The sequence below is a fragment of the Abramis brama genome (assembly GCF_963993115.1).
Source record: "Abramis brama genome assembly, chromosome: 18".
Classification (NCBI taxonomy): domain Eukaryota; kingdom Metazoa; phylum Chordata; class Actinopteri; order Cypriniformes; family Leuciscidae; genus Abramis; species Abramis brama.
The window spans coordinates 15904029-15926845 of record NC_139980.1 but is presented as its reverse complement, the minus strand read 5'-3'; the positions used below and the strand labels follow the sequence as shown (position 1 = coordinate 15926845).

At 35.8% G+C, this 22817-nt stretch overlaps 1 protein-coding gene across 3 annotated transcripts in view; it reads left to right on the top strand.

The window, feature by feature from the left end:
• ralgps2 (Ral GEF with PH domain and SH3 binding motif 2) overlaps nt 1–19339 on the top strand; it is a 141403-nt gene extending 122064 nt beyond the window's left edge. For 2 of the 3 annotated variants that reach the window (XM_084090290.1, XM_084090289.1), the window contains exons 13-21: nt 1117–1258; nt 2250–2401; nt 2485–2539; nt 4187–4264; nt 7933–8038; nt 11372–11464; nt 14117–14222; nt 14342–14433; nt 16055–19339. In XM_084090290.1, the coding sequence (XP_083946416.1) occupies nt 1117–1258; nt 2250–2401; nt 2485–2539; nt 4187–4264; nt 7933–8038; nt 11372–11464; nt 14117–14222; nt 14342–14433; nt 16055–16084 (854 nt within the window). In that variant the 3' untranslated portion in view covers nt 16085–19339. The remainder of the gene's footprint in view (nt 1–1116; nt 1259–2249; nt 2402–2484; nt 2540–4186; nt 4265–7932; nt 8039–11371; nt 11465–14116; nt 14223–14341; nt 14434–16054) is intronic. The other variant, XM_084090291.1, reaches the window with a different exon arrangement.
• Nucleotides 19340–22817: the final 3478 nt, after the last annotated feature.

Below are 22817 nucleotides of genomic sequence, written 5' to 3'. Positions count from 1 at the left end.
ACAGCACTCCAAATTTACAAAAAAATGAGCTCAATGTTAAAATTGACCGGAGTTCTCCTTTAATATATGTTGTGTGCATTCCTCTCAATAACATATAAAAAAGTATCTGATCATAGCGATGTTTATATGTTTGCAATGAGCTCTGCAATTCGGTACTCCAGTCAAGTCACGATTATTTCTATACTACTTTATAAAACGTATTGCTTTAAAGCAAGCAGCTTTACAGTATTAAACATGAAAAAAATATGGTGTCAGTGTCACTTTCAGTTAGAATTACAACTTAAATTTCTACTGTAAAGCAGCTCTCCAGTGTGTTCATGTTTTTACTTGCGTTTGACCTTGACGGGCTGAACAGAAGAAATGAATCGGATTTCATAGATTTGCTCTCCCCAACACTGTGTGTTAAGTCTTTCCCTGCTATTGATGGAAATTTCCGTCATTTCTGAGACAACTCTTCTCTGCCATTGATGGAAATTTCTGGCTTTCCGTGTTTTCACTCTTATACGGTAGGGGGCGCTATGACATCTTCTGAAAGAGGACAGAATCTCTGGTGAAGAAGCAGAAACAAGCGATGCATATGTAAAATAACACGATCATCAACATTAAACGGTATATAAATCAAAACTGCCTAATTTTACCGAATGAAATGTCGAGCCAGGATGAGCTACAGGACTGTGCAGGCATTAGGGGGGTTGATGGACACGATCTACTCCATCTGTGTTTTGATCATCATTCTGAATCCGATCTGGATGTAGTATTCTCTCTGTATTTAAATTTTCTCAGCTTTTTGCTCAAAATGTTGCTTTGCTATGAAACTTACACAGCATTCAAGTGTTGTTAAAAAACAAACAGTGCATTAAGCTAGAATAAAGCTTCTTTTGTTTGAAAGCAGATGCTCTTTTCTTTCTTTTGATACATTGCATGTTCAGATATTCATACAACAAAATATTCTAGGGGCCATTAAAATGTTGTGAAAATGATCAAAAATGCCGGTGGTGGCTGGCAACTTAAACTTGTTTGCTGACAAAAACAAAAAAGCTGGTGGGGAAAGAGTTAAACACCTTTATTGTCACACGCTGTTGTTAATAATTAGTGTGTTTGCTATTTTTGACACAGGTCCAGACACATCTGCATCACCGTTATGTTGTCGTCGTGGTAATGTTGCAGAGGGTGCCCTGCCTAAAGTCCCACCAACGCCCCCCTCACCCCGGAACCTCATCACCTACGGACACAGGAAGTGTCACAGCCTTGGCTACAAGTGCGTTTGCTTCATGTGCTCCATTCATTTTTATACATCACACTCCTTTGTGGCCTAGTTCATTCGGCCTTCTTTACCTGTGTTCTTTCTTTATAGACCATAGTCAGAGTTGGAGCCATGTACAATTATATTCAACAAAATAAAAATTAGACTTTGAGGGAAGTACAAATTGTCTATAATATATTAGTCTTAAAGTCCTTGATCGTGTCTATTTTTCACAAAGTTATTTGTTCACTGAAAAGGTATGGAAACATTTGACACTTTACACAAATAAGTAAAAATAGTTAAAGAGGGGCGGGGAAATGAATGGAGGTGATTTAAAAAAAAAAGAAATAAATGTAAAAATTTGTCAGCCTCAGGAGTATAACCTCTATTGTATGAACTATTTAATTTATATGAAAACATCCCAACATTTTAGATGTTTTAATACTGTTTACGACTTTGATTTGTGTGATTTTGTTTATTTCTTTTTGTAATATTAATTTAGTATTCATTTTTGTAAAAATGTTTTTTAAAGGTAATTCGAAGGTTGTTGTACTTGAAATGGTGTTAAATTAATATCAATTCAACAGATTGTCAAAATTGACATTGTCGATATTAATTGTATTTTTTTATTTGTTAGTCAAAAACTGAAGTGAAACAGGCCAAAATCATATTTATGTACCATATTACTGATATTAAGTGGCATATTTTTTCAGTTTTTTTTCCGTGACATGGTACACTTTGCAGTAAGTGCTCTGTTGCATAAAGCTTCCTCTAGCTCAAACAGTAGAGCGTTGGCGCTTGCAACGCCAAGGTAATGGGGTCGATTCCCAGGGAAAGCAAGAACTGAGAACAGTTTAAAATTTAAAATTTTTACATAAATGTAAATGTAAAAGCAGAAATCTTCCTTATACTGCTGTATAGTTTCTACAAGGTCAATATGTGACAATCTTCTGGTTTCTGTTGATTAAGAAATCTTGATCTTAGATTTTTCTTGTGTGTGCTGCAGTTTTATCCACAAAACAAACACGGTGGAGTTTAAAAGCGCAACGTTCCCCAACGCTGGATCCAGACATCTTCTGGACGACAGCGTGCTGGAGAGTCACACACCCACACGAGGGCAGGCAGAGAGCTCAACGCTGTCTAGCGGCATTTCACTGGGTATAACACACACACACATCCAGCTGTTGGATCATGGGTGATGCTTCTTTTTATCAACATATGTCATGATTTTATCATTTCAGGAAGCAGTGAAGGCTCGGAGCTCAGTGAGGAGATGTCTTGGCCCGCCTTTGAAAGGTGAGTCCTCTAAAACATTCACACTTGCAAACACAGTTACACGTGCACATACCATACATGACCACATGCGTGGGTACATATGGACACAGCATGTCTTCATGGAACATGCTGGAATCTGACGCAACCCTCCCCAGAGACTCTTCCCAGTGCTTCTGCACAGGGAATGTTTCTTCTTTGTCATCATCATCAACTTAACACATTCACTTTTACAGTTGTTGCTGCTTATTGGTTTATTATTTATAATGAATTGGCAATCTCGATTGTGACACAAACCTGCTTTAAGACTTATAGTTTTCCATAATTGAGCAGCATGTGCTTTGTGGCACAAAAGAGTGTGTTCTGCTTCCCTCAGCTGCCTGTGCTTTCCTTTGACCCCAAATGATCATCATATTCCCTCATTAGTGCTCTACCTCTATTGTAACTAATGAGAGAAACTTCCTGTACAGGAACAGAGTATGAGAGTGACATTTGTGACGGCCGCTGCCTGCCATTCTACATCAGGTGTACACTGAGGTCCTAGCTGTACCCTAAATGCATGTACAAGTCTCCTTCTATGTTCTAAAAGTATAGTCTGGTTTTATATTATCAAATAGGAAGATAATCAGTCATAAACAATCATTTATTAATTTGGCCATTTTGAGATTATCAGCATCAACCGATAACCCTATTTGATTGGCTTTGTGTCAATTCCAAAATCTAATTTGCACTAAATAAGCATTTTGCGTCCTTATTACCAAAGACTATAGAATAACACAAGATGCGTCACTCGTATAGTTTTGAATGGGGAAAAGTGCAACGCTCAATATGCCGGAATAAGTCCCGCCTTCTAAATAAGAGCCAATTGCCAATTAGTAAAGTCATCGCATCACTGCAGCTGCCGTTAGAAGCTCCGGAGTCAGTCAGATGCAAGAGCTTTAGCTTGATCCAGCCTGAAAAATGTTTAGTAACAAAAACGTTTAGTAACAAAATTTATGAGACAGTGGTTGTCAGTTTTCATTGGTGATTTCAAATATGAAATTTAATCGTAAGCTTGGCGAACAGTTTTGGAGAATTTTATATTTCCCCATTCAAAGGGACTGGAGCTGCACTTGCATGCCGGAGAGGCGTTTGAAAGATGGTCGCCGAGACTTTGGTGACTTTGTTACTACTTAGTGCTGGTCAGAATTATTTGCCCCATTGGTAAATATGATCAAAGATGGCTGAAAAAAATAGATCTGCATTGTTTATCCTTTTGATATTTTAAACCAGACGTTAATTTGCGCTGCTTTTGGTCGATGGTGTTGGTCATTATGGAAATGATCAGGCTACGTCTGTGTTCTTTAATTTGAGTGTTGTCAGTAGATCATGCACTTAACTTTACACTCCCATCGGTGCTTTTTTGAAATTATGCTCTCACAATTTGCCCCGTTTTGTAAATCTGGGCCTATATTAGTCACTGGCCACGCTGCTTTCTAGGTATCATCGGTTGACCACTAATGCAGATCTGTTGTATGCTAACCACTTGTCTAGACATGTTAGCCAGAATCTTTAGACCATAGAAGGAGACTTAGAAGAGTCCAGGCTTCAGAGCTCTAGCACAGCCTGTAGTGTGTGTTGTGTGTGAGGGCCGTGACTGACCACTGCCCCGCTATGACTGACACTCTACAGGACTCGATTCTACCACTCTCTGGGCCCAGTCAGCAGAGTGGGCCGCATCTCCTGCAGAGGAGCGCTCAGGTCCAGCAGGTAACTCAACCTCAACCCCCGCCAGGCTCTCTTTCTATCTGACTTACCCTGAACAACCGGGGAACTATCGCTGTCACAGTGTGTAGTGTGTGTTCTTGCTGTGGAATCAGGTGGTGGGCTTTTTCTGAATCACACGTGTGATGTTGACTCTTATGCAGTCCTGGCTTGTTGCTGTTAATCAAAAGCCACTGAAGCATCTCTTCTGATTGCTCCTGCTTTCTGTTCTCCAAACACACACACACACACGCCTCCTCTCACCTCTGCTTCAATAGCGCCGATTGCAAGTGCATCATGGGAAAACAATGTCCTTTGTACATCCTGGTATTAAGATGTGTTTTCAGTGATCCAATCACAAGTGGTCAGCTAGACGCATTACCGTGTAAGGCTGGTCTTAGCATGCATTTTAAATGCGTCTCCTGTGACCACTTGCAATTTCTGGTCGAAAGTAGACAATCTCAAAACGTTTTAGGTCCCGTTTACACCTGTATTTAATGCCGTTCACTTGGGATCAGATCGACGAAAACACATCTTAAAACCCGGTGTAAACAGGGCTGTGATGTTCCTCTTTTGATTTAAGAAGTTGAATGACTAATGTGGATTTACTCCCAACAATATAGTAGGGCTGGAACGACACGTCAACATAATCGATTGTGTCGATTATGCACTGTTTATGTTCATCCCTAATCTCCTATCATGTTTCACACAAAACTAAACTCTAGAGCAGATGCTAATGGCTAGTATGGCAGCGCCACTCAATGTGGTTGCGTTACAACTCCATTCTATAACACAAATGACTCCTGCACATTTTTAGGTCTCACAACCTCATTCTCGACAAACCTGCACTGAATGAACGGAACCGCACTGGACAACTAGTTGTCCGCCACGCCATATAATGTGAGTCACAGTAAACTGTAAAATCATGACGGGTTCAGTTTACTCACGGAGATGGCGCAATGATTTGCGTTCATCCGAAGAATGCTATATGAGCGCAATCGTATTACGCGGTGCTGTCATATTATCCGTTAGCATCTGCTCTAGAGTTTTGTTTTGTGACGGGATAAGGGAAGAACATAAAGAATGTGTTATCGACGTAATCAATTACATCGACGCATCGTTCCAGCCCTACAATACAGTTTGCGACCTCCAGTGCTAAAAGCGCTATACTTCTGAATGATGCTTAAGGTACAGTCAAATTTACCGTCGTTCAGCAATTTTTTGTGGGTGAAATCCAATCATTTCAATCTATGCAGTTGAGAATATCGAAAGATTTCCTATAAAGATTTTGCATTGGGTTCAGCTAGTCATGCAAATTTGCCACGTTGACCAATAAAAAGCTGCTTGGTTTGAAAGTGACTTATTTTTGAGTCACTACACTATTACCAATAGACTACACTAGATCACTACACTATTACGAAACTGTAATGAAACTGTTTTTGTATATGTGACCACACTGCAAAAATGCAACTTGAAACTATTACTTTTCTTGGTTATGGGATTGTCTAACTAGCCATCTTAATGTCAACATGAAGTGGAAGTTGCGACTGACTTGAAACTACTGCATTTCTTCCAAATGAAGCTGAATAAAATGTAGGGTGGGACTTGATTTTCTCCATCGGCTGTTGATTGGATTGTGAAAAGTGAGTGTTGCATACTTGTGGTGAAGTGAACTTTTAATGGTTTTTGAAAAAATACAGACGCGTTTCGGCTTGAGATCCTTCCTCAGTGTATACAACAAACACAATACGTGAACATTTCTTTAAAAAAAACACATCTCCATATGACTCGATACGTGTTAGGAAATTAGCTGACAAAGCTGACAAGTTCCACTTATAACATCACACTCCATTTTAGAAAGTAATTAGTTAAAAAGTTTATTATCAAGATGAAACCAATCAGAATACATCCTTTTAAATTGACATATCTTCCACATTCTCACGTCATAAAGGATTCAGTCAACAAGCATCAAGGCAACAACTTCCATTTAAAAAACAGTCACACAATACACTCCAAACATCACAGAAACTCTTTAAGCCAAAATTAGAAAAAATGAAAGTGAAAATGAAGGGGAAAATGAAAATGAAAAATGAAAATGAAAGAAAGCCTCTCTCTTTTTCCTTATGTAATCAGTTACCACCTTCTCTTGTGCTCTGCTTTATATTTTCAATAGTAAGAAAGAAAAGGATTAGGAAGGCTCTAAAGCTGTAACATGTCCGTATTTTTTCAGAAACGTTCACCACAAGTGTTGCTGGAATTCTTTTTTGTTCGTATACTTAGTTCTGTTTGTTTCCATGCACCTTGTGATTGGGTAACGTTGCATCAGATCTATTTTTACTCATACCGGAATGGAGCCTATTGACATTTTGATTAAAAGCTTGAAAAATGGATGTACAGATGAATTGTTCACAGTGAGACCAGTAACATGCACTGAGAGAGTAAATGGGGTCAAGCGCTGATTAATTAGGGTCCATCTGGTGCAGTTCTTGGGGGCCGTTTACATAGGATGTGTTCTTGTGTTCAAAAAAGTGTACAATAGGTTTTTTGGGAACACTGCTCACAGCAGACGATTTGAAGTCTGACAGCAATTGTCTTGAAATGCATTGTTGAATGTGGTGAATTTGTTGCACAAACAGTGCTTTGATGGCCGCAGTGGTGCTTTAAAAAGGGTGCATTTATTTTAGAGACTCAAACCCTTGCAGAGAGGCCGTGTCTATAAATCCATCCCTTTTAAAACACTGCTGTGAAAAAGCAATAAAAAAACTTAGATAAGCTAATTCAGTAATGAAGGACATATGTTACTCATGGTTAACAGATGACCAGTGACTTTTGCATACAAGTATCAGAGTAGAAAATGGACATCATAACCTTCTCTAAGTGGACAAAAGTGTATTAATGAGCAGTATGTCAGTATACAGTAGTGTTAATGTTACAAATTTTTTTTAGTTTTTTTTTTTATAAAGATCTTCCTATACTGCTGCCTACGTATTAAATCAAACTAAACAAAGCCAACTTTAAGACCGGAGGCTGTTTTTTATGTTTAGATTTAGAAATGAATAATAAAGGAATGTTTTGTGGCTCTTTAAATGTCTGTAGACACAACATTTGTAGGCGGTAGAGTTTTCTGTACTTGTGAAAAGAGATTGCTTTTGGCATAATGTAGTAGTAGAGAAAAAATTAGAAAAGAAAAAAAATGCATATAACAGAAGTAAACAAACAGTTCACCTAAAAAATTTAAAGTCATAATTTACTCACCCATATTCCAAACCTGTCAATTTCCTTGGTTGCAAAAAAAGAGAAAAGATTCTGAAGACTACTGATTCTCGATCGAAAAAAGACTGGAAACTTCAAAGAGCACACAAGAAAAATGTATTCTAGCTCTGAAGTCACATAATAGCTTTGTGTGAGGAACAAATTATAAATTAAAGTTGATATTCATTGGGTGAACTATCCCTTTAAGAAAGATAACAGTCAATATTGTTTTTCACAGTTCACTCATTTTCTCTCTTTCCCTCAAACACTCTCACTTTCTTCACTTTCACATTGTGGCTTTTAATATACATCACTTGTGTGATTTATAATTTTATGTGTGTCTTTTTAAAAAGTCTGTTACATGTCCCTGTGTGTCAATTAAACGTGTGTGTGTGTGTGTGTGTGTGTGTGTGTGTGTGTAGCTCTGCTGAGTCAGAGGAGCTGGCGGTGCATCTTTACCCAGGAGCCGTCACAGTTCAGGGGGTCTTGCGCAGGAAAACAGTCCTCAAGGAAGGCAAGAAACCCACGGTGAGAGCAAACTACCACTGCAACACTTCATCCGTCTCCTGTCCATAATCTCCATTCGATCTCTCCCTGTGATCTCATACACGTCTCTTTCTTTCTTTTCCAAAATGGTGCTACATGCAAGCAATAAAACTGCAACTAAAAAGGATGATTTTTTTTTTAGCAAACCAAGTGATCATACTTCAACTTTTAAAAAGGAACAATTGCTCACCATATCTTTTTATTGTTGACGTCAAAGGCTGTGTTCATTAAAACTTTATTTCGATACATATTCATCTGACATTTGGCAAGTTAGTTTTTTTTTTGTATTTTCATAGCAATATTATAAAATTGCCATTCATTTATGCATATATTATATTATATTATAACAGACATTCAAAAGTCTTGAAATAAGTCTATTATACTCACCAAGGCTACATTTATTTGAGCAAAAATACTGTAAAAACAATAATATTGTGAAATGATCACTATTTCATTTTTTAATTTTTGACATCAAAGACTGTGTCCAATAAAACTATTCTGATACATATTCATCTGACACTTTGAAAAAGCTAGCATGGACAATTTGTGTGTTTTCATAGTAATATTAAATTGGCATTATTATATTCATTGTAATATACTACTATATTTACTACATTATGATATGTTGTATTACATTATACTGTGATTTTATTATTACAACTTAAAATACCTGTTTTCAATTTGAATATATATACAGTACCAGTCAAAAGTTTGGAAACATTACTATTTTTAATGTTTTTGAAAGAAGTCTCTTATGCTCATCAAGCCTGCAGTTAAAAAACAACAACAACAACAAAAAAAACAGTAATATTATGAAATATTATTACAATTTAAAATAATGGTTCTCTTTTTTAATATATTTTAAAATGTAATTTATTTTTGTGATGCAAAGCTGAATTTTCATCAGCAAGTACTCCAGTCTTTGGTGTCTTATGATCCTTCAGAAATCATTCTAATATGCTGATTTGATACTCAGTTATTATCAATGATGGAAACAGTTGTGCTGTTTAATATATTTTTTTGGAATACTTTTTTCAGGATTCATTGATGAGTAAAACGTTAACAGCATTTATTCATAAAAACAGCATTTATTCAAAATAAAAACATTTCTAACATTATAAATCGTTACCATCACCTTTTATCAATTTAACGCATCCTTGTTGAATTAAAGTACTAATTTCTTTTAAAAAAAATAGTTATTGTTCCCAAACTTTTGAACGGTAGTGTATATTGTTACAAAAGATTTCTATTCTAAATAAATACAGTTCTTTTTAACTTTTTATTCATCAAATAATCCTGAAAAAAAGTATCTCAGGTTATAAAAAAAATATTAAGCAGCACAACTGTTTCTAACATTGATCATAAATCAGCATATTAGAATGATTTCTGAAGGATCATAAGACACCAAAGACTGGAGTACTTGCTGATGAAAATTCAGCTTTGCATCACAAAAATAAATTACATTTTAAAGTATATTAAAAAAGAGAACCATTATTTTAAATTGTAATAATATTAACTGCAGGCTTGATGAGCATAAGAGACTTCTTTCAAAAACATTAAAAATAGTAATGTTTCCAAACTTTTGACTGGTACTGTGTATAATATATATATATTTAAATCATTTTCCCATGATCCTTGATGTTCAAGAAAAAAAATAAAAATATTATTATCAGTGTTGGAAACTGCTTAATATTTTTGAGGAATCTGTGATAAAAAATCATTTTTCCAGGATTCTTTGATGAACAGCAAGTTCAAAAGAACAGCATTTATTTGAAATGGAAATCTTTTCTAACATTATAAATGTCTTTACTGTCACTTTTGATCACCCCTGACTTTTAAGCAATAGTGTATATCGCTTGATTTTTATCAAATTTAAAAAAAAAAAATGGTTTTGTTTGGTCACTGCTTGATGTCCAGTGTAAAATCAAAACCAGTTGGGATCCTTTGCTCAAGTGCTTTTCTCTGCCGTTTTGTCTCTTCCCCTCTTGCCCTCTCCTCATAATCTGCTCTTTTATCTTTTGGTCTACAGTGTCTCTTAACTGTCAGTCATTTCTCCATTAGCCCTATCAAACCCAGCGGTTTCCTCCGACAGAGAGAGAGAGTTTGAAGGGAGCCAAGGCAGTAAAAGATACTGTGTTAAAGTCCAGTAATGGGAGCCGAGAGGCCTTTTAAAAGCCACATCTCCTGCACATATTTGATCTGACACGAAATCTGCCTATCTCTGTCTTTCTAGACCTCTTACTCATATATGCATGTAGATATGCTGGATAACTACATGGTTTCTTACATAAGATCTTACATAAGCATATAATTACCATAAGTATATAATTCAGTTAATCTTGATCAATATGTTCAGATTACTTCTTGGCCTTACATTATGTTTTTTGCTTGCTCAGGAATGCTGTTATTGATATATTAGACTTAGTTGACATTGTGGGGATTTTTTTTGTTACACTTTATTTTACAGTGTCCTTGTTACATATGTTACTTGTAGTAGTTGTAATAACAGTACATTATGTAAGGGTTAATGCCCGACGAGGTGTCCATTGTTAGGTATTAATGGACGACGGCGAGGCGTGAACCGTCCGACGCGCAGCTGAAGTCCATTAATACCTGACAATGGACACCTCGAAGGGCATTAACCCGCTTATACCATGGTCACTTGCCAAATAACACATTTTTAAAACATTAGTTTATATTTTAATTAGTTTTACAATCGAAATGTAAAGTTTTTACAAACAATAACTTGGTTTCCCTGGTTACGCCTGACGGTTTATTTAGCAAACGGAGATATTTATAGTCCACTCGATTTATAGTCCGTATAGATACTTTGACTGCCTGTTGCTATGGTTACTGACAGCTGATGTAGCCAGCGCATTTATTTATTAATTTCGAACGGTAAACAGTCAGTTTCACCAGAACTCCTTTACTAGGTGTCCTCTATCACTTTTTAATGGACACCCTGCAGCCAATCAGAATCGAGTATTCACCCAGACCACGGTATAAGCATAATTACATGCAACTAAACCAAACCCTAACCCTAATCCTACAGTTAGTACATGTTGTTAATTATTATTACTCAGTCCTGAAATACTGTAATGAAGACACACAAAAAATATATATTTCAACCTCGAAAAAGCACACTTTGAAGCTGTCTATATGTGTGGTAGTGGAATTTAATTTAACCAATTACTGTATATGTAATTGAACCAATTTGAGTGGTTGATAAATACAGTGTCTATGGTGAATATATGCATTAATTTCTCTGCAGTAGCTGGTGTGGGCATGTGCTTCAGTGTGTTTTCTTGTCTGTAGGTGGCAGCATGGACTAAGTATTGGGTGGCTCTTTGTGGAACTCAGCTCTACTATTACACTGCCAAGTCCCTCAAGGCCACAGAGAGGAAGCATGTGAGTGTTTCCCCACTTTCACATTACTCTCACAAACCTTGTTGCTTATTCTGGCAAATAATTTAAGGAGTTTAAAGAAACTGGTCTATTTTAGGACTATCAGGATTTACATTGTTTTTTTGTTTGTTTTCATAATACAAAATAAAACGCTTTTATAAAATATTATGTGATGTTAGTAATAACTATTATTAGTAATATTATTTTTTTGATTATTAATTATGATGGATTATTTCAATTGTACAGTATTCCATTCAGAGTTTGGGTTTGATAAAGATTTTGTTTGTTTTTGAATGAATAACTAAATTTACCAATGAGAGTAATATTGTAAAATGTTTTTACAAAATAAATAGTTATTTTAAAATAACTGTTAATTTATAGTTAATAAATAGTTATTTTAAAATAACTGTTTTCTATTTTAATACAATATCATCATTAGTGATCCTTCAGAAATCATTCTAATATGATGATTTGCTGCTCAAGAAACATTTATTATTATTATCAATGTTGAAAACGGTTGTGCTGCTTAATATTTTTGTGTAATCTATTATTTGATGAATATAAAGTTCAATAGAACTCTTTTGAAATATTTGAAGTGTCTTTACTGTCACTTTTGATCAAATTAATGCACCGTTGCTGAATAAAAGTATTAATTTTATCAACAAAAAAAAAAAAAAACTTACTGACCCCAAACTTTTGAACAGCGGTGTACAGTGGTAGTAAACTTCCTTTTTTTATATATATATAAAATAGTTGCATTGCAGTCATTAAAAAAAGATTACTTAGATTAGAAATTAAGTAGACTTTACAGCTTGACCAAAAATGATGCACCTCTTGATGGAAATAAATGTTTTGATGTTATTTCTATCAAGAGGTGCATCAATGTTTTGTCAAGATCTTGATTTGAAAATGCAAGAGTCCAGCACTCTGTAAAGTCTCCTCCAGCACATCCCAAAGACTTTCAATGGAGTTAAGGTCTGGACTCAGAGGTCATCATGTGTGAATGTGAAAGCGATTCGTCATGCTTCATTCTTACACAATTTGATCCTGATAAATCTTGAGATTTGACATCCTGGAATATGTCCATGATGTGTCTTCCTACATGGTTGTTTAAAAACGAAAAGCTACACACTCCATCAATTAAGGTTAGAAAGACTGTTGCCAAACATATAACATGCTAAAAACATCATAATGCACATGCAATAACATCACAGCAATAATCATCCAATCATAGACTCTTAAGCATTTGCCTATTTAAATCCAAACAGTGACTAACAAACAGTATATGTAGGCAAAATGCAATGCAAAAGGTGATGTTCTTAACATAAATCTGCAAAGTTTTATTTCCCTTTAGACTAATAAAAACCTGATCGCCCTCTTTCACAAGGGTGTGTGTCTATGAGGTTAGAACCGTTTAGCGTACAATATGCATAATAGAGTCCAAGGTGGTCCATCTGAAGCGGATACAGATGAAATGATGAAAGGAAGCGTCACTGTATCCTGCAGCCTGATGCGTCATCACTTAATCACTTCAGGATGATATTGATGGAAGAGTGCTTATTCTAATGCCATCCAGCAGGAGAGGTTGGGAGAGATAGGGATCATGTAAGCCAGGGAAAAAGTTGCGCTGAATGGATTGAATCAGACAGAAAGCCTTGGGTGGCGTTTGTAGAGATGTGACTCTGTCCAGGAGGTGTAGAGAAGGGAGGAAGAGTGGTTGGATCCAGGAAGGAATGCTAACAAACAGCGTGCCTGATGACTGACGAAACAGGCTTCAGTGCTGAGTGAGGGCAGATGTTTGCAGTCATTGGATAATCAGACGGATGACAACATCAGTGCAAGCCCAGCTATCACACATTATCAGGATTAATGAGAAGCACATGTCGCAAATACACATACAGTAACAGGGCTACTTGTTTACACAGACACTTGCAATACAGGATTGTGCACAAGAATGAAGCCAAGCTGTATGCATGTATATTCATATATTCATTTCATATGATCATTTTTCAAATTAATTCAATTATGTAATAATAATAATAATAATAATATTTTTTTAAATAAATTAATTTGTATACAGAATGTAATTCGTATATGCATTATTTGTAATTAAAATATTTATATTAAATTGAAAACAATTGATTGATAGCATTTTGATGTTTTGACTAATTTTCAGTTTTTAATAATAATAGTATTTCAAATTAAATTAATTAATTTCTGTACAAATTGTATTAATATAATGTGTAATGAAAATGTTTATATAACGTTATAGCAGCATTTTAATATTTTAACTAATTTTCATTTTTTTATTAACAATAATAGTAAAAATTAATTCAATTAATTTCTATACAAATTGTAATTCCATTAATATATATATATATTACATTTATTTATATATATATATATAATAATAACCATACATTTCTATAATAGTATCTTAGATCAGTTCATTTAATTTATATACATACTGGAAAAACATTATGTAATTAAAAATGTTATATTAAATTGGGAGAAAATAATTTAGAAACATTTTAATATTTTGACTGCATTTTTCAGTTTTTAATAAAATTGTAATTCCATTAGCATAATATGTAATTAAATGTTTATATTAATTTTTAAAAAAGCATTTTAATATTTTACCTGTAATTTTCACAGTTCAAGTCCACCGCCAGCAAAAGTGTTTCTGTTTTGGGCTTAATGGCCATGATGGCAGACGACCCGGAGCATCCCGACATCTTCATGCTGACCGACTCTGAGCACGGTGAGACAGCCTGTCACAATCACTGTCCAGGCAATGCAATATTGTGACAAAAGATTTACACTGTAACTATGTATTATGATATGCACATTTTGTTGATTTATTCATTTATGTGCCCACAGGAAACTCATATAAGTTCCAGGCAGGGAACAGAATGAACGCTCTGCTGTGGTTCAAACACTTGAGTGCAGCTTGTCAAAGCAACAGGCAACAGGTGTGTGTGTGTGTGTGTGTGTGTGTTGACTTGTTCAGCTCAGAGGGTTATTTAGCTCAGTTTCTTTTGTAGAGAAAATGCTCATAAGTAATTTAGTGGCCTTCAGTGTGCACTTAATGTTCAGATCGTTTCCATGCGAAAGCTACATTTTTAAGCTAAATTGAGGATATTAATTGCTCCTCAGGAGATGCTATTGTGTACTAGAATCCTTTGGGTTCAATAAATATGTGAACATTTTGCTCTAACCTTCTGTTTTGAAGCAGCAAATCACTGACAGTGTTTCAGTGGGATCTATTAAATTAAAAGCATTTCACATAATGGTCTTTTGAAAACTGTTGTTTCCAAATACACAGGTCAGACTGGACGTGTTCCATCAGCAGGTGTTTAGGGCTTTATTAAACTGAGCAATGACACTGCCCTCTAGTGCTTGTCAAGTGCAGTGTTGAAGAAGCTTGTTTGAAAGCTCATCATGATTTACAATAGTGAAACTATAGGCAAGCTACTCTTTATTTAAACGGTCTAACTACATCGCAAGCTAGAACTACAGAAACAAGCTAACACTGAAGGCATTTAGGTTATGTCTTTTTAAATATGGGCCTATAATTATCAAATGCAATTTAATCTGCACCATATCTTTCTGGCAAAAATATATAAAAAAATTTACAAATTCAGTTAGAGGTACTGCATTAAACTTCAATGTACACACATTTTCACAAAATACATTGAATAAAACTAGAAAACACCCTTAAGTTAAATAACTGAGACAAAAAACATACTGATGAACAGCAGACATGAACTAAAGTCTCTTATGTTCACCAAAGCTACATTTATTTGATCAAATACAGTAAAACAGTAATATTGTGAAATATGATTACAATTTAACTTTTTTCTATTGTAGTATATATTCAATTTTGTCAAAGCTAAATTTTCAGCATCATTACTCCAGTCTTCTGTCACATGATCCTTCAGAAATCATTCTAATATGATGATTTGATGCTCAAAAAAACATTTATTAGCATTATCAATGATGAAAACATTTGTGCTGCTTATTTATGGAAACAATTTTTTTTTTTCTCCCAGGTTTCTTTAGAATAGAAATTGAAGTAGAAATCCTTTGTAACATTATAAATGTCTTTACTGCACTTTTGATCGATTTAATGCACCCTTGCTTAATGGAAGTATTAATTTATAGATAAATAAAAACACTTACTGACACCAAACTTTGAATGCTAGTGCTTATTATAAAAAAGAATAATGTGCTTTGACTTCCCAACACAACTTTTTATTTATTAAAATGTTATATTTAAATGTTATTATTAAAATATATTTACATTTTTAGTAAAACTTTTTTCCAGAATTTTTGATTAAATTTGCAGACTCTAATTAGTATATAATTTGGCTTCACTTGAACTGTGAATCATTTATCATAAATTAATATAATCATTACAATAGTATTTTTTGCATTAGTAAGGTATTTTGAGGCTTGATCATTTGAACCTGGTTTGAGTTTTTTCTCTAGAGGATGGCTTGTATATATCAGTGCAGGATCTTGTAAAACCATTAAAACCATACATATCACTTTAAGATTTGTTCAATGTCACTTCCTCTTTTTCCATTCCAGGTCCCAGCGAATCTAATGTCCTTCGAATAAACGAGACCATGCCGAATAAAAGACATGGAGAGTTTGTGAGCGGCTGGATGACAGGAGAGTAGAAGAATATGAGGAACGCTGGGAATGGAGGACTTGAGATGAATAAAAAAGCAAATGACTCGTGTTTTTGTGTGCGTTGGAGCTTTCCCACTGCCATCACCCAGCCTGAACCCCACAGCAAACTCCTCGAGCACCACTGCCTTAACAAGCAGAGTGTGAGTGAATGTGTGTGTGAAAGAGCAACGGTGTCCCCTCCACTGCTCTCACCTGGAAGGTCCTTTTACATTTTATTTACACTTCCTCCATCATTCATCTGATTCCCAGCAAATGAGGATCTTGGCGGCTTCTTGGGCTCTTCTTGAAGGAGTCTTGGACTCTTCATGGACCTCTGGAGTTTGTTTACACCTTCTTTACCTTGTGTGTTTTGCTTGTGTTTTATGTATTAACTGGTTGTGAATCTAATCAGCGCTTCTCCTCCTTTGACAAAACACACCCAGGAAACTCTGACCCTCAAACACATTTTCGCAGAAAAGAAATTGATTGTGTCTTTGCACACTTGAATTAGGCTCATGCAAGCATGACGAGATTTTCCACAAGCAAGTTTAACTGCAGGAAATGGAAGACCCTCATTTATTGAAACGCGACCAGAGAGGGCTCCGATACTCAATGAATTCCAGACCCAGTCTCCTTCAGTTTTCTATTCAACTTCTGTTCTTTTTTATGGATTCTGTAGCCTTCTTTTTAGCTCATATCCACACAAACACGTGTGTTTTTTGCTAGAAGGCATCTGAAATGTTCAAAGCGAGGGTGTGTAGGAAGAAAAGATTGAGAAAGGAAGATGTTTGAAGACTCGTCCAGCTTCAAAACATCAGCAATAAGTACCGGTTTACACCAATTCAATCAAACAGGAAAAGAATCGTTCGTTCGTTCGTTCGCTTCTGGATTCACAGTAAGAGTCGTCCATGAGGACACACGTACATAAACACACTTTTCAAGCTGTGAATGTTAGTGGACGCAGAGGTTTACATCTCCAAACTTGTATTTAGTCCTATTATATTTAGTTTTTTTTCCAGTTAAGCAGTGGTTTTCCAATGGAATATTGTGATTGGTGGGAGACGGAGCAGGAGATAAGGCACTTGTGTTTTCCGCAGCATCAACAGCCCTCCTTTACTGCTGTTGATGATTTATTTGTATGTGATGTTTTGCTTCGATGTGGTTTTATTTTATTATTTTATTTCAGTATTACTGGGATAGTTGCACATGTCTAGACTATTTTAATTGTCTGTTACATTAACATATATTTCGAAAGTTACGCCAGCTCAACTTGGCTTCAGTTTTTTGCTTCTTCTTGTTGAGCCATTAAGGTTCTCGTTTGCTCATTGAGAGAACAGCTTCAATATCAGTTTATATAGGGAACAAGAGTAGATGTCTGTTAAGCTCAGAACAAATTATTAGCATTTATGGAGCAGGAGACGTTTTCCCGCCGGACCAGGATGTCTCAGGATGTTTCATTAAATGGGTCCGTCTTTATCTTTCATGTTCATGGTGACTAGATCCTGTTCTTCTGCTTTCCATGGATCAGTTTATTTTTCCAAGCTCAGCTCTACTGTTTCCATTTGTGTGGAACGTCAAACTAAGATTCAGAGTCTCAAACACTCTTGAGAGTAGGAGAAAAGTTCTTGGGCAATAAATGAATCCACAAATCCAACTTTGCTTGGATGATTAGCGCAAGAAACTTCTTCCAGAGCGTCAAAGTGCTGCAGCGACCAACAATAATAAACCAAATTGACATGAATAAATGGTAATGGAGGAGTTGGCAGCAGGCTTATACAAGGCCTGACTTCATTGACAAGTTATCGCCATTTCCTTTGTGGTGTTTTTGCATTGGATTTGAGTGGAGATGATCGGATGCTGAGGTAGAGGAAGTCTTGCGTTGCTTTTCTTCGTTAAACAGAATATTTTTGTAAATTTTTGTCTTTGACCTAAAAGGGAGGATTTTATAGTAGATGGGGGGCGTCCAGCACAGCACAGCAACACTGAGACATTTGAGAAATGCTGGTTGTGACAGATAAGCTGATCCGGGGTAGTTTCCGTATGTTCTGAGCCTTTAATATCAGGTATTAGCACTTTGGGTTGTGAAAAAGCTCTGAGATCTGCCACATTGAAGAGACAAGATGCAGACAAAAGCAATGAAAGTCTGAAAGAAATAAGTGTTTACATGATTGGAGGAGTGTTATTTTGGCTCAAACTGTGAAGTTCTGAGGCTGGTTTGTCGTCATGGCACAGGCAGAGAAGCTTCAGAAGATCTTGTGTGTGGTCGTGACTCGTGACCAACCAAATGAACTTGGCACAAAGGTGTTGAAATGGGAAATTTTCTTAATTAAATAAAGTGGAAGAGTGCCGTATGCTCGTAAACATCACGCCAGACACTGATTTATGCATCTTGACAAGTCACCAACCTTTCCCAACAAGGACTTGGACCAAAGTAAATTACAATGCTATTGGCATTGTCTAGCTTTCTTTCTCTGAAATGTTCCTTAGACATGGATGACGGTTGACGTTATGGAATAGTTCATAAACGGGGACAGAAGAACAGTGGGAATTGTGACCAAGCTGCCTCTGATATGAAATTCATTTTTGGACCTTTTTAATTTTTTCTGGATTTTATTTTTTAGTTCCAGTTGTTTACTTCACACTACATCTCTTTCTCTCCCTCCCTCTCTGTGAACAATAATGAGATAGTTTTAATGAAATTGTCCATGATTTTTTTTTTTCTGCAGTAATGATAAATTGTTGTTGCTGGATTTTCTTTTCTTTTTCCCTATGCATTATGAGTGAAATTCTCCAACATACTTTGTACTATTCGTTTTAGCTGTCTTTATATGAACAATGCATATGATATCATACACACAGACTTCTCATCTTCTCTGCTGATTTCTTTGGCTGTTTGAACTTCACCGCATCACTTGATTTATGTTGTGGTGTGTTAAAAGGACTGATACTGGTTTGTAGTGAGTTGTTTCAGAAATGAATTTGATTTTGTGTGTGTGTGTGCGCGTGCGTGCGTGTGCGTGTGTGTGTGTGTGTCTCACTCTGTGTCACCTGCTCCCACCCAGCCCGGATCATCCCTGTCTGATCCCACACCCGCTGGGACCCATGACCCAGGGTAGCGCTATGACCTTTGACCTGAGAGATGTGCTCCTGGGTTCCAGACAGGACAAAAATAATAAACACTTTTGGTTGTTTGTTTTTTAATCCAGTGGTCTGGTGTGTTTTTTGGCTGAGTGTGTGGCTTTGTTCAGAATTGCATACTAACGTTCTACTCTTCTGCAGTTTGTAGTATGTGGATTGTCTGTATTCACATAATACCAATGACATTTATTTATTTATTTATTTATTTATTTTTGCCTAAAGATAAAGCATATAAGAGGGCATCCCACAATGCATTCATTTATATTTCCATTCTGGCGTACAAACCCTAAGTTACATTTATCAATCATGATTTTTAACATCTCTTTGATGAGTCATTATTTGATCAGACTATAGGGTTACCGTAACTGTGACAACTGGTTTCATTGAAAAAATTTTAATAGCGTTAAAAACTTCTCAGCACAGTGTAGTGTTATTTCTATCTAGTGGCATTTTCATGTGGAGGTGGGTTATAAAGTTTTATAGCATTACTGTACCATCTAAACTAAATTAATTTTAGTTTGTGACTATCTTATTTTTAATAATAAGGTTGTGGGGTTATGATTTTTTTTTTTTACTTTAGTTTCATCATTTAAATGACAGTTACAGTTGTTAGTACAGTATCTGTTATTGTTTAAAAAATGTAAGTGAAAAATATGAAATAAGATTTTTTTTAAATCAATATTTTACTTTACTTGTTTACAAACTTAGTTTTTATTTTATTTCAGTCAAACTTTTTAATTAATTTTTTTGTTTTATTTTTCATTAATGATAATAGCTCTGCACAGATGACTTATGTATAAAATAAAAAGGAAATATATATATATATTTTTCATTTTCAGATATAATTGGGTACAGTCTCTGGTGCCATTCACTGAATTAAGCATGTAACATTGAGGTCATGTGACAGCAATCTACAATATTACTATTACTTGTTGCATACTGTATACAGTTTCATGTTGTTAAGACAATATGCGGTGTACAGTATATTCAGCACAGTAAGCAGCAGTGTATTGTTACACTCCATGAAAAGTAACTAAGTGCGTTAGTTACTTTTTATGGAAAGTAATGTGTTGCATTACTTTTTCTCACCTGGGCTTGCTTTTTTGTTTGTTTGTTTTTAATTACCAAAGTTCTGTTTTTGGCTAATGTAAAGGCCCTTTACCACCAAAAGTGCAAATGCAAAAGGAAATGCAAATTCACGGCTGTACAGTAGAGGGTGCACCTGAAACTAACCTTTCAGCTGCCATGCTGGATCACAGAACAATAGGACGTTCAACACTCTTACTTTAGCAATAAAAAAACAAAGTTGTTTTTTCTTTTAAGTATGGTTAAATTGGATCATCGAAGGTCAGAAACAAAGACCTTGGCTAATAAAGTGAGATTAAACACGAAGTATATTTGTATTATTGCAGGTTTGCGTAATATTCTGCATTTGCAGTTCACTGTTTTTTATCCATTTTGAGGATACTGAACATGTTTTTATCTATCAATCAGTGTTTTTCAACCGCGGAATAGGGTCAATAAAACAGCTGGAGAACAATTATGTCACATAACATTTACCTGAGGAAAGCCATTTAATGACCATAATAGCTATAGCATGTTAGTTGGCTAGAAAAAAGAGCTATAGAGAGTATTTTGCTAAATATGTGTAGGCTACTAGCCTGGAAATCCAGACCTAAATCTGAAAGATTAATGGTCTGGCGTCGACTAATGAAAATCGGCCAGCTCGAGGGGCGGCACCAAGCATGCGTTTGAAAATCTCACTGCACGCAATTGGATAACACTACGACCAATCACAACAAGCCCCACCGGTGGAGCTAACTGGTAGATTAGACTCTTGCCGTATCCGGTCGGCAAAACAGCAAAAACGCCCTTCTTGCAAAGGAACGATTCGAGCGCTGTCTTCTGTTCCTCTTTTAGATAAAAAGCCAAGTCTAACTCATTCATTGTAGCGGCCAAAGCCGTTTCAAACAACTGGTGTTCATCCATAGCCATCTTGCAGTTTACTTCAACGTCACAGCGTTCTCGTCATCTGTTTAGCTCGCCTCTGGCCCGCCTATGTCAGATAACCCGATGTGATTGGTGCAGCTCGGATACAAGGGCATATTTAATGAGCATCATTACTCAACACCAGAGTAACTCGCTGAGCAAATTCAACTCTGGATTTCCAGGGTAGTAGGCTACTATATTACATATTTATTATATTTTTACTTATTAAATAGTTGTTATTATAATAAAAAACGCATTATATTTGAGTTATTTTTAACCTTAAATAATATTACCAGCTGATTGGGCTGTATGGGATGCTCCACTTTTAAATGTGTGATCCTTTATCTTTCAGTGGGGTATTTTTAGCTGCACTTACAGTGAGTTTCTTTAAAGATGCGCAAACCATACTGTTCTGCTGAATGTGCACGGGAAGGTGGAGGACGACATGTTCTTGAGGTCCTTTTGTGTAAAAAGCTACATTTTACACAGAAAGGGCTTCACTGAGGTTTTGCTTTTCGGTGAACACTACACAACTTTTGTAGAACACAAAAGCTGTTTGCTACAATCCCCCAGGCTGCTCATTTAATACGAGGACAGGGGGTGGTGACTACAGCTGCAAGCTCTACAGAGGACACAACAGATTCTTACGAAGACATATGAGGGTTTCATGTGAGGAATCAACAAATTAAAGTCTTAGCCTGCTGTAGCTCATCAATTTCATTTGGACATATTAAAAAAAAAATTGTCTATACTGTAGTGTTGTGTTAGAGATTGATAGACCCATTCATTTGTGCTGTATTTCAGACAATCAGTCAGGAAGAAAGAAAATAATGAAGGTTAGAATGAGCATGACTCATGAAGACGAGTAACTGATGACAGTTTATGGATGAAGAGGGGGTAGTTCACCCACTCATCATTTGTCACTCATCACACCCTTATGTCATTCAATACTAATTATTATTATCATTTATGTTTGTTTGTTTGTTGTTTTGATCCATATAATGGAAGTCACTGGCCACCAAAACTGAACTTTGTGAGGGTGAGTATAATTTTCATTTTGGGTGAAATAACCCTTTAAGAGTTTAGCCTATGTTTATGATTAGGTGCAACATAATAAGGAATAAGGAATGTTATAGATTGATGTGTGTATATTCATACAGACCTTTAGTCACAGACAGTACATTAATACTGTGTGATACTTCCCCCTGCTGTTCAAGAGGAAAATCTCTATTTTGGGGACAAATTTGTACCCAGAATTGACCAAAATCTCCAAAAATGTGTAAATCTGGTATAAAAATAAGTAAAGATTTTTTTTGTTTTTTATTTTAAATGCATAAAGTTTTGTGTGATGGGTAGGTTTAGGACAGAATACAGTTCGTACAGTATAAAAACCATTACGTCTATGGAATGTCCCCATTTCAATAGTGTGTGTGTCCCGGTAAACCGTATGTTATGGGGACAAAATGTCCCCACAAAGATGTTTTTTTGAAAATGTAAAAATGTAGAAAGTGTTCTGTCACTGTGACGGGTAGGTTTAGGGGTGGGTGGGGTT